Source organism: Nelusetta ayraudi, unplaced genomic scaffold (assembly GCF_046127955.1).
Source record: "Nelusetta ayraudi isolate G7.1 ecotype Tasmania unplaced genomic scaffold, CSIRO-AGI_Nayr_v1 ptg000135l, whole genome shotgun sequence".
Taxonomy (NCBI): domain Eukaryota; kingdom Metazoa; phylum Chordata; class Actinopteri; order Tetraodontiformes; family Monacanthidae; genus Nelusetta; species Nelusetta ayraudi.
Genome location: NW_027466185.1, coordinates 13037305 through 13049636, shown reverse-complemented (window position 1 = coordinate 13049636; position 12332 = coordinate 13037305). Strand labels below are relative to the sequence as shown.

Genomic DNA, 12332 nt, shown 5'->3' with positions numbered 1-12332 from the left:
CATTATTCTTTCTGCACCCAGATGTGTTTCAGATGTTGCCTGAAGAGTTTTGGTGCAACGCCCCAGATGTCTTTGTGGTGCAGTTTGTTACTGGAGAGGGAACGATCTCTGCCCATTTGCTTGTGATCGACAACAGGCCTCCCTTCAGGTTCTCCCTTCGTGGTCGCATGAGAAACACTTTGCAGTCAGTCACACGTACTCCTGCACACCGGCTACTTTATGTCTTTGGTCGTTGTAGCTGAAAAATCATTTGCCCGCCCGCCTCTACCCCTCCCGCCCAGTTCCACTGGGCGGGACAGAGGAGGCACTGAAACCATCAGCGATTTAGCTACAAAGGTCACCGTAGCTAATCTGCTCTTAGACACAAAATCAACACCTTGCTAAAACCGAAAGCATTGCACACTTTATCTGTCTAGACATCAGATTTAACCCTAAGTGGCCTCGGACGAGGATGAATTTGGATGGAAAACGAAGTTCCCAGACACTGCAAAAAAACAAAACAAAACAAAACAAAAACAACACGGCAGTCTGCGTTGGGTGCACGCTTGCCCTTCACGCTTGGCCGAGGCCTTGGTGACGGGTGGCCTTTGCGTTGTCGTTGCCGCAGCTTCGCGCTTGGCCAGTCGGCCGTGTGCTGCCCATTATGAAGCCCTATGGAACAAGATAGGGTTTGCGTGGCGTAATTGCGTCCGCAGGATCCCGTACTGGATTACAGGCCCCCTAAATCAGGGCTGTAACGCACTCCCATGTAGAAAAAAATAAAATAAAATGGGTTGACAGTCCCATCGCATAACACGCCGGGTGAATGAATGACAGGAGACGAGCGTCGGCAAGCCGGACGAAGCCTTTAATTCAAAGTACAACAAATGGTGATGTGAAAGAGTTGCACATGTGGCGGAATGCCTTTGAGTGAGTGAGGCCTTCATCGAGCCGACTGACGCCCACAGCCGTCACCCACGGTGGGCCCTCAGGGGCCGAAGCCCCCCTGCTTGGCCGCCAGCTTCCCGAGCAGCTGCCAGAACTCGGAGAAGGTCAGCTCGCCGTCGTTGTTCTCGTCCAGGGAGCCCATCAGCTCCTCGATCGCCCTGGGGTCGCTGGCGTTCTGTGAGGGAGGTGCACACAGAGAGTGAGAGAGAGAGAGAGAGAAAGAAAAAGAGAGAGAAGAGACCTCGACCACTCTGAGGAGTTAAACGCCAGTGACTCAGCGAGGCAGCCCTGCCACCTAATGGCTGTGAGCAGCAATGTGTCACTGTGTCCACAGTTTCTCTCGCCTCAGTAGTAGATTTATTGTTTTATTCAAACTCTGGTGGCTATAAAAGAGCTGGTTAATGAATGAACCTTTATATGTGTCTAACATGGTAAATACTGCACTACAGTTTCACTTTATGTTTGTTCAGTGACAAGAACAAGAACAGACACATAACAGAGAGATATAATCCGAAAAATAAAATTTGTTAAACAGTGTTTGGTCTGAAACGCTTTAGCTCTCTTCTAATTTAACTTCAGCAGGTTTCACGTCCTCGGTTTGAACTGCATAACCCTCATTTCCAGAGGAACCTTCTCTTATACAGCAGTTGGATGATACAAAAAAAACAGAGTAAGCTGAAGTGAGAAACTGGCATGGATCTTTTCAGCACGTTATAATGACAACCTGTCAGCAGCATACAAATGTTGCAGCGAACCGGAAAAAGCCTGTAATTACAATAATTCAGCAGACAAAACTTATATTTTACTCTCATGTAACATACATACACATGCGGAGCAGCCTGACTGGGAATTTAATAAGACAGTGGTGTCAGTTATGATTTCTAAATAGGTCACGGGTGGAGAAATGCCATGACTCCAGTTGAGCGCTGCGCGCAGGCACAGTTCTGCAGTGCTTTTGAAAGATGAAATGATTTCCTCCATAAAACCGTGATGTCACAATTGGCGCCTGGAAAACAATGAGGACTTTTGCCGTTTGTGTCAATGTGAAAGTAATAATTTAAAGATGTATGAGCGGTCACACCGGACGCCTTCTGCCTTTATTCATCTTCTCAATGATGGATTCAAGAAAAGGAGAGAGGCCATGTTGGGACGACCAGCGAGGGTCGTGGACCTACCTTGACATAGTTGGACAGCTGCGAGGTCACCAGCTTGTGGAACTCCTCCTTGCTCAGGGTGCTACCGGAGCCGTCCTTCCCGGCGTACGTCTTGAACTCGGCGACCAGGGTGCAGATGGCGGCTTCCATGGCGACTTTGAAGGCACAAAAATAGAAGAAAAAGAGATGAAGTGAAAAGTTGGACAGCAGCCGCTGGAAGAGAGAGGATGCGGAGGCCTCACCTGTCGTGTGATGCTGTGCCGTGTGTCCCTGCGCTCTGAGAGGACCGTGTATATATACGCATGCTACATCTTTGACCGGGGGGGAAAAAAACTGGGATCAGCGGAAAACACTCAACCTGCCCTCGTCTTTTTCTTCTTCTTCTCCCCCATGCGGACACAGACGCCTGACGTTATCGCTGACTGATTTCCACTTGCACCGCAGGGGACGGACGCATCATCAAACACACCCACAGACACACACAAAAAAAAAAATATCCCCTGCATGCTGGTGTCCTCCAAAGGACAAAATAGCACTGATGGTAGCACAAACCCTTTCCCTTGTGTCTGCAAGGAGGGCGATTCAGCGACAGCAAGCTGCAAGCGTCACTGTCAGACCACTTCTAATCAAACGTCCAGGAGTCCTGCCTGTCTCAGCACTAATTGGTTGATATGAAAAACATGACTGGAGTGCTTTGGGTATGGAATATGCTTGGCAGTTCACATGTTTGAGGGAATTTGTAGCACAGAATGGATATTTACATGCGCCGCTGGTAGTAAATGACACAGACGTGCTTCACATTACGAGCCACTTTGACTGTGATTCAATGATTAGATGAGATTTCAAAGAATGCCGATGCTTCTCTAGCAGGATCCGGGGCCTCCAGCGTTGCTTACATTCTTGAGCGGTGGCACATCGGCACTGCAGCCGGCCGGCCGGTTCACCCTGCAGTTCTCATGCACGAGATTCCGCGATTGTGCATATTTTCACTCTGCATCATGGCCGCAATTAAAGAGATGCCGCTCATACCGGCGCTTCCTGTCGGAGCGGAACTAGCCAGACCCTAGAGTGTCATTAGAGAAGACAAGTTGGCGGAGCATCTGCTTAACATGCCGAGCAAAGAACAGACGAGACCTATGCACAGGTGCAATTTTTGGGGGGCTTTTTTTTTTATTTTTTTATTTGTTGAACATAGTGTTAAACTCAGTTAAAGAAAACAGAAATGATGACAAAAAAGAGAGAGAAAATGCTCCAAATGTTTTAATACATTTGTCCAGGGATCACTTACATGCAGTCAGTTTCTACAATAGACAATAAGCCCTTCTGTTGTACCGCACAGAGACAGAAAAAAACTTGTCAAACTTTTGATTTAGTGTTGACGCTTTTTTAGCAAAGGACCCATCAGTTGAAATGTGAATGGAATTCTTCTGATCCCTTTGGTCTAAGAACTTTTCCACAAACAAACAAAAACAAAAAAAGAAGTTCTTCCTCACAAACATCAGAGACGCTCTGACAATAACCTGCTCCGCTCGTTGTGTGTAAACCCTGCAGACATTCGTTCTGGCGCTTCACAAGCATCTGTATAGTTGCCGCTAGTGTAAACTTGTTTCTGTCTCGATCTGGGAGAAGCAAGAAGAAGCCACAGAGCTCTTCAACCAATCAAAAGGATTTCATGACGACGATAAAAAGGCACATAAGCAGTAGCCGGCAAACTAAACGTCTTGAGACACAAAAACTGAAAACTGACGTCTCACACATTCGCTGGGCAACGAGGAGAGGAGTGCAGTGTACCGACATTATAAATAAAACACGCAAGCACAAAACAAAAGAAAACACTTCGAAGCTTCTCCCACTGACAAATGAGAACCGACATGAACAGTTCACGTGAAAAGGGGGAAAAAACAAAACAATTTCTTTTGGAAGAGTAGCTAAAGTTGGACAGCAGCAACCGAGTGGTCTGAACATTTTTTATTTTATTTTATTTTAAATAAAGTTCTGAGCTTTTTTTTTTTTTTTTTTTTTTTTTTACCTGTGTAGTCTGTGTGCATTCCTGTTGATACACATGAGAAAAAAAATCTATCAAAGAAAAAGTTTGGCAGCGATTCTACTCTTGATACATTCACAATTCTATTTAATGCAACAGCTGTTTCTCCGCGTTTGTAGATCACATCAAAGAACTGCACGGCTACATAGGGAAATGTTTGGGGGGCGTGTGGGGGGGACGCACACAGTAGAAGAGAAAAATATATTTGAGGGGGCTTCTTGTAAATGTGAAGAAAGTGCTGAAGTGTTTGAGCGGTCATTAATTCAGCTACGGCTGCTATTGCTATTTTTTCCTTCTTTTTTTTTTTTTTTTTAAAGTTTTGAGCAGCACTGATGTCAGAAACAAGCTACTTCTCAATCTCAAACGTCGGCTACGAACAGACGGTTTGGAATCGGCGGGTTCTAAAATACCACAAACGTAGAAAACCTAAACGCTGCGGGCTCTCGAATATCACTCTGTGTGCGCCGGCCAGGGCCTACTGAAGGAGCTGCTGACACACACACACACACACACACACACACACACACACACACACACACACACACACACACACACACACACACACACACACACACACACACACACACACACACACACACACACACAAACTGGTCCGACCTGATTCGATCGCATCTCCAGGGACTGAGTTGCTGCTGCTGCTGCTGCTGCTGCTGCACACAACTCGAGGCGAATGTTGGCTGGCAAAAAAAATTTATAAAAAAAGTTCTCACCATTTGTCTCAACGTGCTTGGAGCGCTGGCAGGTACTTTTCCCCTCCTCATTCTGCGAGGAGTGGTGGCATCGAGCAGCACGAAAATTTATTATTAGTCAATCTGACATGGCTTTAAAAAAGTTGATGACCGTCATGATGCCAAACTAAACACAATCCTAAATGTACCTCTTGTACTGCCAGAACAGTTTGGAAATAGCCTCCAATAGTGTTTGTGTGTGTGTGTGTGTTTGTGTGTTTGTGTGGTGAACAATCATGGGCGTCGAATTGACATGATGAGCTGCAACATGCGCTGCGTACTGGTGGTGGCGTTGGTGGGGGCTAGGGGGCAGTAGGCGGGGGAGGGGGTCTGGGGGTGAGGGTGGGGGTGGGGGGCACTGTACAGCTGAGGAACGTCCACACGACACGCTGAACTGAAGGGCTGACGGGCGTTAAAGCGGGGCGGGGCCAACGACGGCTAAGTCCGAACGACGACAAGTGAGAGTTGAAGGTGATGATGATTAAAGACCATTAACCTGCCGAGTTGGGTGGGGGTGTATGTGGGGGGGGGGGGGTGAAGGCCACTACTCCAACCTCCCCCGACCCCCCCCCCCGAGACTTCCAGACCCCCTCCTTTGCCCCCGTCCCCGTCCACGTCCACCTGTCCGTCCGTTCAAGCTGTGGCCGAGAACTTCCACAGGGCCTCCCGCTCAAACTCCTCCATCTCCTCCTCCAGCGAGTCGTCGCCCTTGCGTCCCAGCACCACGTCCACCATGTCCTCCAGGATGTCGGCCACGTCCTCGGCGAAGTCGCCGAAGTGCGCCCGGTCGTGGATGAAGACGCCGCCCTCGAAGAAGCCGGCCGTCAGCCTCCTGACGCGGTCCTTGGCCTCGCCGGCGGCGCCCTCCTCCAGCTTGCTCAGGTAGCCCTCCAGCAGCTCCTCGAACTCGGGCAGCTCCACCGGGTAGAGGCCCTCCTTGGAGGCGCAGCCCTCCTTGGAGCTGCAGCCCGGCTGGGGCCGGATGCCGCGCCGCAGCTTCTCCTCCTGGTCCCTCCAGAAGTCCTTCTGGTTGACGTGGGGACGCTGCTGCTGGTGCGGGTGCTGGTGTTGATGGTGGTGGTTGTGGTGATGGTGGTGGGAGTCCTTGTCCTGGTGGCTGTGCCAGGGCTTCTCCTTCCTCCTCTCCTCCCTGTCCGTCCGCCTCTCGCCCTTCTTCCTCTCCCACTCGTCCTGGTGTTTCCTCCAGGCCTCCTTGTGCGAGTTCTGCTTGCGCTCCTTCTCCTTCTTCTCCTCCTTCTCCCTCCAGCCTCCCTCCTTGCCCTGCTTCCACTCCTTCTCCCCTTTGCGCTGCTGCTGCTGCTTCTTCTTCTCCTCCTTCTTCCAGTGGTCCCGCTTGCCCCCTCTGGCCTTGTCTCCCTTCCACTTCCTCTCGCCCCACTTGTCCACCTTCTCTGAGAGCTTCCTCTGGATGGCCTCCAGGTTGTCTCTCACTTTCTTCCGGTCACCTCCGTCTTCTTTCATGCCCTCCAGCCTCTTGCCACTCTCCTCCAGGAGAATCTTCTGCCTCTGGAGTTCCTCCTTGGCATCCTTTCTCCTGTCGGGACCAGCAGCCTTCTGCTCGCTCCGACCACTTTGCCCCTCCGACTGAGGCGCTGAGGTAGCCGCGGGCGTCTCTGCTTCAGCTGGAAAAGATTTGAGATATGAAACTTGGAATGGGTTTGGCAATTAATTACATGACAAGGTTTTTAAGAAAGGGCTGTTTTATGGAATCATTTGTAGTTAAATGAGCATGTTAAAGTTCCATTTTGACAAAAAAAGAGAATAAAAAAAGGAGAATGGACGGAAAGAGGAACAGATAGAAAAAGAAAAAAGGGAAAAGAAAAAAAAGGAAGAAAAGAGAAAAACCAGTAGTTCTCCAGCCAACCAATCGTTCTTTGTTTACATCATTTGAAATGTTTAATGTTTTTTTCTTAAATTGTTGAAAATAAAGTCCTAAAAGTAAGTTTAGAAAGTTCAACTTCACAGTGCTTCGAGCTGCAGGAGGTAGCGTCCCTGACTTTGCTGAAGCTCGCCGGCTTCCTGTGCTACACACCTGCACCTGTGAGCTGGCTCAGCTCGGTCACTCGGGCCTTCAGACTCTCCAGCTCGGTCTTCAGATCAGGCAGAGCCGACAGCTCCGCCCTCAGCTTGGCGTTTTCCAGCTCCAGATCCGCCCTGCCCACTTCGTCGCCGCTTGACACCACGGCCTGCAGGGCCAAGTCCAGTTGTTCTTTCTGCGACTGCAACGTTTAAAAAAAAGAAAAACAGAAAAGAACAATAAGAAAAAGTAGAAAACATTGCAAACAACAAGCGATAATTAGCACAAGCGCACAGGCCACATCGTTCTGACCTGTAGCTGAGCCTCCAGCTGAGCGATTTGTTGGTTTTCCTGAGTCAGTTTATCCAAAAGCTCTTTCATATCCTGTGGATCTGCACTAAGCCAGTCCTGGATTGAGAGGGGTTGGCAGTGAGTAAAAACATGCGTCTTTAATAATCCGATCTTTAACGTTTGCCTTTTTCTGATGCACGCTCGGAGACGAGGCAGAAAAAAAAAAGAGAGCAGCAGAGGTGAGGAAGTGCGAACAGACCTGGCTTTGTTCTCCGTCACTCAGCTCCGCGTCATCAATGTCGCCTGTCAGAAGAGAAAACAACACACCTGTCACTCGTGTCTTCTTGGAGGTATGTTTTTTTTTTCTGATACGCAGCTGCCAACTGCTTTTACTACAAAAGCAACACAGGATGCTTGTCACGTGACAAGCTGTGTTGCTACCTGTGCGTGGCACAGAGTCTCTCATGTAGGGGTTTTTTAAAATTCCTTTCTTGGAGCGTGACATTCCTCACTCAGCCAAGCAGACCATCGTTAGTTTTCCAGTGCAGAAAAATGAAAACTAGTCAGTGAGCGCCGCCAAACCCAGCAATAAAAAATTTGTTGCTGTGTATCATTCCAAGAGCGTGTCATTGGCCGATTTTCTGCTGCCGCTGCATGAGGTGTGAGGCCAGGTAAGTGCTCAGGGGGGCAGGAGGTTATTGAGAAGCTTGCACTGCACTCTAATCTTTAGTATTGGACCTACCATTATCCAGGTCAGATAGGAAACCTGTCGGCAAAGTACAGCTCAGTCAACAAGAGCTAAAAAAAGCAGACGTCTGATGACCAAAAATGAATGTTTTCGTGAAATAAATGGAAGAAATCTACGCGCTCCAGGAGCACTGGAGTCTGGGATGACACGTAAGGGTGAAGAAAATGGGTATGACACAGCTCTGACAAAAGTTAGGAGCAGGCAGTGATTTAGTAGCACTTTTATAATTATTATAAAATGGTTCTGGTTGGCCAGGCAGATGAAGCTCTGGTGACTCACCAGAGAGGAAGAGGGAACCGAGGAAGAGGAGGACGAGGGCGCCCGCGATGCATTTGTTCACAGACAGCCAGGCCTTCTCCTCCTTCTTCTCCGCCAACTTGAACTCTAGCTCCTCCTCCTCGTCTTCCTCGTCTGATGTTCTCGGTCTGGGCGCATCAAAGGACGGGACGTTGCGCCGTCTAAGCCCGTCATCAAAGCCGCCTGCGTAGCCCTGATCAAAACTGCCGGACGGCTCTGCGGAACGGAGGAACAAAAGGTGGGGGGGAGACAGAGAGAGAGAGAGAGAGAGTGAGAGAGAGAGAGAGAGAGAAATGAGGCCGAGTCTGAGCAAGCGGCGGGAAAAACAGCAGAGAGTCATTACGCATAATAACTTAATTCTCTGAAAAACGATGACCAGTCTGAAATTGGACCGCATGCATTGTGATGTGGGTCCCGGGAGCAACGTTAGCAAGTTGGTTCGACGTCTAAGGGGGGGGAACAAAACGGAGAGTTTATGTAACGCGCTGAATCAGAGTGACTAACGACAGAATAACTCCTCCAAAGTACCGTAATCTGCTAGAATGGAAATGGCGAGCCACGGCTGTGTGTCAGCAGCATGTTAAACAGGCTCCTGGTGGAAATGGCTGGCCGACCACACTAACTGCACTGTCACAACAGTCATTTCATGCATAGGAATTCCTTCATTCTCTCATGGGTTCTCTTGTCGGGCTGATAAATCACTTTCCTGCTGCTGGTCTGCCCCCAATTTCAACTCATTTTCTGTATCTCTCAACTTGTGCTAATTACAAATGTCGGCCGAGTTGCCAGCTGTGGGGAGCTCTTACAACGCTGCAGTGCGAAAATGCTAAAAATCCACGTTGAAGTGTGTGGTACTTGTAACGTTGCCTGAGAATATACAGCATAATGAGTATTCCAGTATTCTGCGAGTGCTGGTACTGTTAAAGGGGCGGAGCAACAGTGACATGTCGGTGAAAATCAAACATTGTTGTCTAACCACAGGCTAGGGGCGTGCGACGTGAGCACATTACATTATGTAGATTTATTCCAAAGCAAAGCACTAATAATGACGACTGGCTTGGATTGCATTTCCACATAGTTTCAAGTGCACTCGGCTGAGCGCACAGTGCGCCCAGGAAGTGGTCACGCTCTGCCAGGATTTGCCAACAAAACTTCCTCCTGGCGGTGTTATGGATGAACTGGGTGCTGCCACGCAAACGGCGCTTAACAGTAATCCAACTGCCTGCAGACTGACCACATACCTTCCTCCTCCTCCTCTTCCTCTTCTTCTCCCACCTCCTCCTGGATCACTTTGTCATCATGTTCAACCTGGTCGTGCTCAGCAGCGGCCTCCTTCTCCTCCTTCTCCTCCTTCTCCTCCTCCTCTTCTTCATTTTCTTTCACCTTGATGGAGCCGTCATCGATGAGACTTTCTGTCGCAGGTTCCTCTTTGTACTGCTTTGACGACTCGGCAGCCTCGGCAGCAACGCCGACGTCAGCGTCATCGTGAGCCGAAGTGTCAGCGGCCGTCAGCGTCTCGGCAGGGATGCTGACCACCGGTTCGGCGGCCACAACAGGACTCTGCTCAGCAGCGCTGGCAGGTGTTGAGTCGACGTCGCCAGGTTGGTCAACCTCTCGCTCTGTAGCGACGGGGTCCTCCGGCAGTGGAGGAGCAGAGCTGGACTCCTCTGGCTCAGGTGGCGGGAATTCCGAAGACGGGATATGGAGCGATGCCCCCAAATCCATGTTGGTGACAAAAGGAGTTGCGCCCAAGAGCTCGTAGTCACTCGGGGAGGTGGTCACCATGTCGTGGATCACTGGCGGCTGACTCTCTTCTGGAAGGTCTGCGGGGAGCGACAAGGGTGGACTCATTCTGGATGGACTTGGGGGGATGGGGCCCTCACCAGACTCTGGGGAGGTCTCCTGACACACCTAGAGAAAGATTAGATTAGAAAAAGGACATAATCAACATCGCTGGTACATCACTTTAGACGTTCTATAATGATTGAAATTTTTAGATATTTACAAGAAGTGGTTTTACATAGATGTTATATTGCAATTCATTGAAGGGATTTGTATTGTCAAAAAGGTGCAATGACTTTATTATTAAGTTGCCTTTTGTGTGCCAACCTGATGGCCCTCTTCAGACAGAACAGTTTCCACAGAAATGTGGCTTGGTTTGAACTCCCCAGCAGCCCCTGAAATGATGATGGACAACCCAAAGGTGAGGATTCACCTTGATACGTTGCAGAAAAGACTATTTAAAAAAAATAGACTAATCATAGATCTTCCCTTTAACAATACCTGTAATCTCCTCGGAGAGACTCGGGACATCACCCAGACTCTCAGTGCCATCATCCACAGGCCCAACATTATCAACAGCAGCTTCCTGTAGGGTGAAAACAGCCCACACCTCACATCAATACAAGTATGATAAACATAATAATATAGGCCTTGAGGAATTATATTTACTTGTATCCTTTAAAAAAAAAAAAAAAAGATATGTCCCTTATTTTATTGATTTATCGATTTATTAAAAAAAAAAAAAAAAAAAAAAAAAAAGGCCCTGCTGTTGAAGAACATAGAATCTACATTAGTGTATAAGCTACGGTCCTTTGTCGAGAGAAAAGGCAGAACTTGGAAATTCTAAACTACAGAATAATATGTTGCCTCAAAGTCGTCCGAGCAGCTTTTGAACAAATAAATGCAAGACACGTCCAGCTGTCAACATGCAGCCGTGAACAAACAAGACAGACAGACATGAAGTGTTTGTGCTGTGCGTGCACACATTTAGTGCGTTTACCAAAATTCTGACTTCATATGCAACCGTTGTCTGAAACAGTGTATTCCAACAAAGCCAGTATCAGTGGAAAAGCAAAGACACTTTACATAACTCCACGATAGAGGAGCTGGAAGCGAAGTTTGCTGATCTGGGCGTGTGTGTGCTTTACCTCGGGGGAGAGGAGGGTCCAGCTGTTGGTGGATGAGCCGGTGCTGCCTGTGCTATTGCTGTTGTCAGACATCGCCCTCTCGTGGCTCAATGTAGCACAGCAACGTGCAATTTTTACTCGACGATTATTCTGCAAAACGGCAACAGAAACGTGTCTTCGTTAAGCGTGTTCGGCGTTCTGTAATATACCGAGGAGCAGAACTCCGTGTGTCGAAGCTCTCAAGTGGTTGCTCACACTGACGTCGGATTGTTTGTTGATCGCAGTCACGAGCATGCAACATCAAAGCAGCCACGCAAAGGTAAAGGCAAAGTGCGGCAAATTAAGGCCGTGTTGTGGTGTAATGACTTAAATCAGCGTTTAAAAGGCAACGTTTGCAAGGCAGCGACACACTTGAGTACCTTGCGCACTGCGCGATCACAATAAACCCAGACTGCGATGACACAAGTTATGTAACGGTATGGAGGCATCCATGGCACATCGTTGCGCAGTTAAACAAAAGGGTTCAGTCCGTCGAGACGGCGTTATCCTTTGATGCAACAATCTCGACCTCTTTCACCGTGCAGACGTCCATTCAGATCGACCCGTCCCGTCAATCTGTGCGGCACTTAAATGACCAAAAATGGTCAAACCCCCGGACACAAGCAACCCCACAAACAAGCTAGCAGCCTCTAACGCTCGCCCACCGACAGTAGTGAGCTAGCAAAGCTTATATCTTCTGTTTTTCTGCAGATATGACATCAAACGAGAAAGCTAGGGTCGTCGCAGCAAACAAATTAAAGGTTCATTCATGTAAGTAAACAATGGGAGCCTGGCTGAATATTCCCTCTGCTCCAGTCTTCCGCGTTTCCTCTCGGGCCCAAACTGTTAGCAAGCGCTTGGAACACCCGCTCGACACTATCGAACAAAGCACAAAGAGGAGGTTTGTTTACCCTAGCTGCTTACACCTCAGTCGATTGCTGTTTTTTTTTTTTTGCCTGGAAATTCGAGGGCAATTCGCGAATTGCGCTCCTCTCTTCCCGTGAACTTGGGAACTTTGGGAATTCCAAGCTGCGTCACGTCAACCAAGTCGCCTTTAACCGAATAGGATTTCAGCAGGGGCCGCTGATGTCCCGCCCCTCGGGCGCCGGCGGTCCAATCAGGCGCGAGTGTCGTGT

General features: G+C 48.8%; 3 protein-coding genes across 5 annotated transcripts in view; 1 reads left to right on the top strand and 2 right to left on the bottom strand.

The window, feature by feature from the left end:
• The window catches only part of LOC142877496 (protein C1orf43-like), a 236417-nt gene that overhangs the window by 68630 nt on the left and 155455 nt on the right, over positions 1-12332 (top strand). The gene's annotated exons all lie outside the window — the stretch shown is intronic.
• s100a11 (S100 calcium binding protein A11) lies at positions 826-2478 on the bottom strand. Its single transcript, XM_076011803.1, has 3 exons — positions 2324-2478; positions 2103-2236; positions 826-1102 (listed from the first exon to the last, which is right to left on the bottom strand). Exons 2-3 carry the CDS (start codon positions 2229-2231, stop codon positions 968-970), a joined length of 264 nt encoding a protein of 87 aa, XP_075867918.1. The 5' UTR covers positions 2232-2236; positions 2324-2478; the 3' UTR covers positions 826-967.
• Positions 5478-12249, bottom strand: pbxip1a (pre-B-cell leukemia homeobox interacting protein 1a). 3 transcript variants are annotated; one of them, XM_076012161.1, is made up of 10 exons: positions 11577-11716; positions 11179-11307; positions 10532-10616; positions 10343-10425; positions 9490-10159; positions 8231-8464; positions 7463-7506; positions 7225-7320; positions 6928-7114; positions 5478-6517 (listed from the first exon to the last, which is right to left on the bottom strand). In XM_076012161.1, the coding sequence occupies exons 1-10, from the start codon at positions 11643-11645 to the stop codon at positions 5508-5510; spliced, it is 2607 nt and encodes an 868-aa protein (XP_075868276.1). In that variant the 5' UTR covers positions 11646-11716; the 3' UTR covers positions 5478-5507. The 3 variants fall into 3 exon arrangements, with proteins under 3 accessions (XP_075868276.1, XP_075868278.1, XP_075868277.1); XM_076012163.1 differs by lacking the exon at positions 11577-11716 and adding an exon at positions 12108-12249 and having other exon boundaries at positions 5479-6517; XM_076012162.1 differs by having other exon boundaries at positions 5479-6517; positions 10358-10425.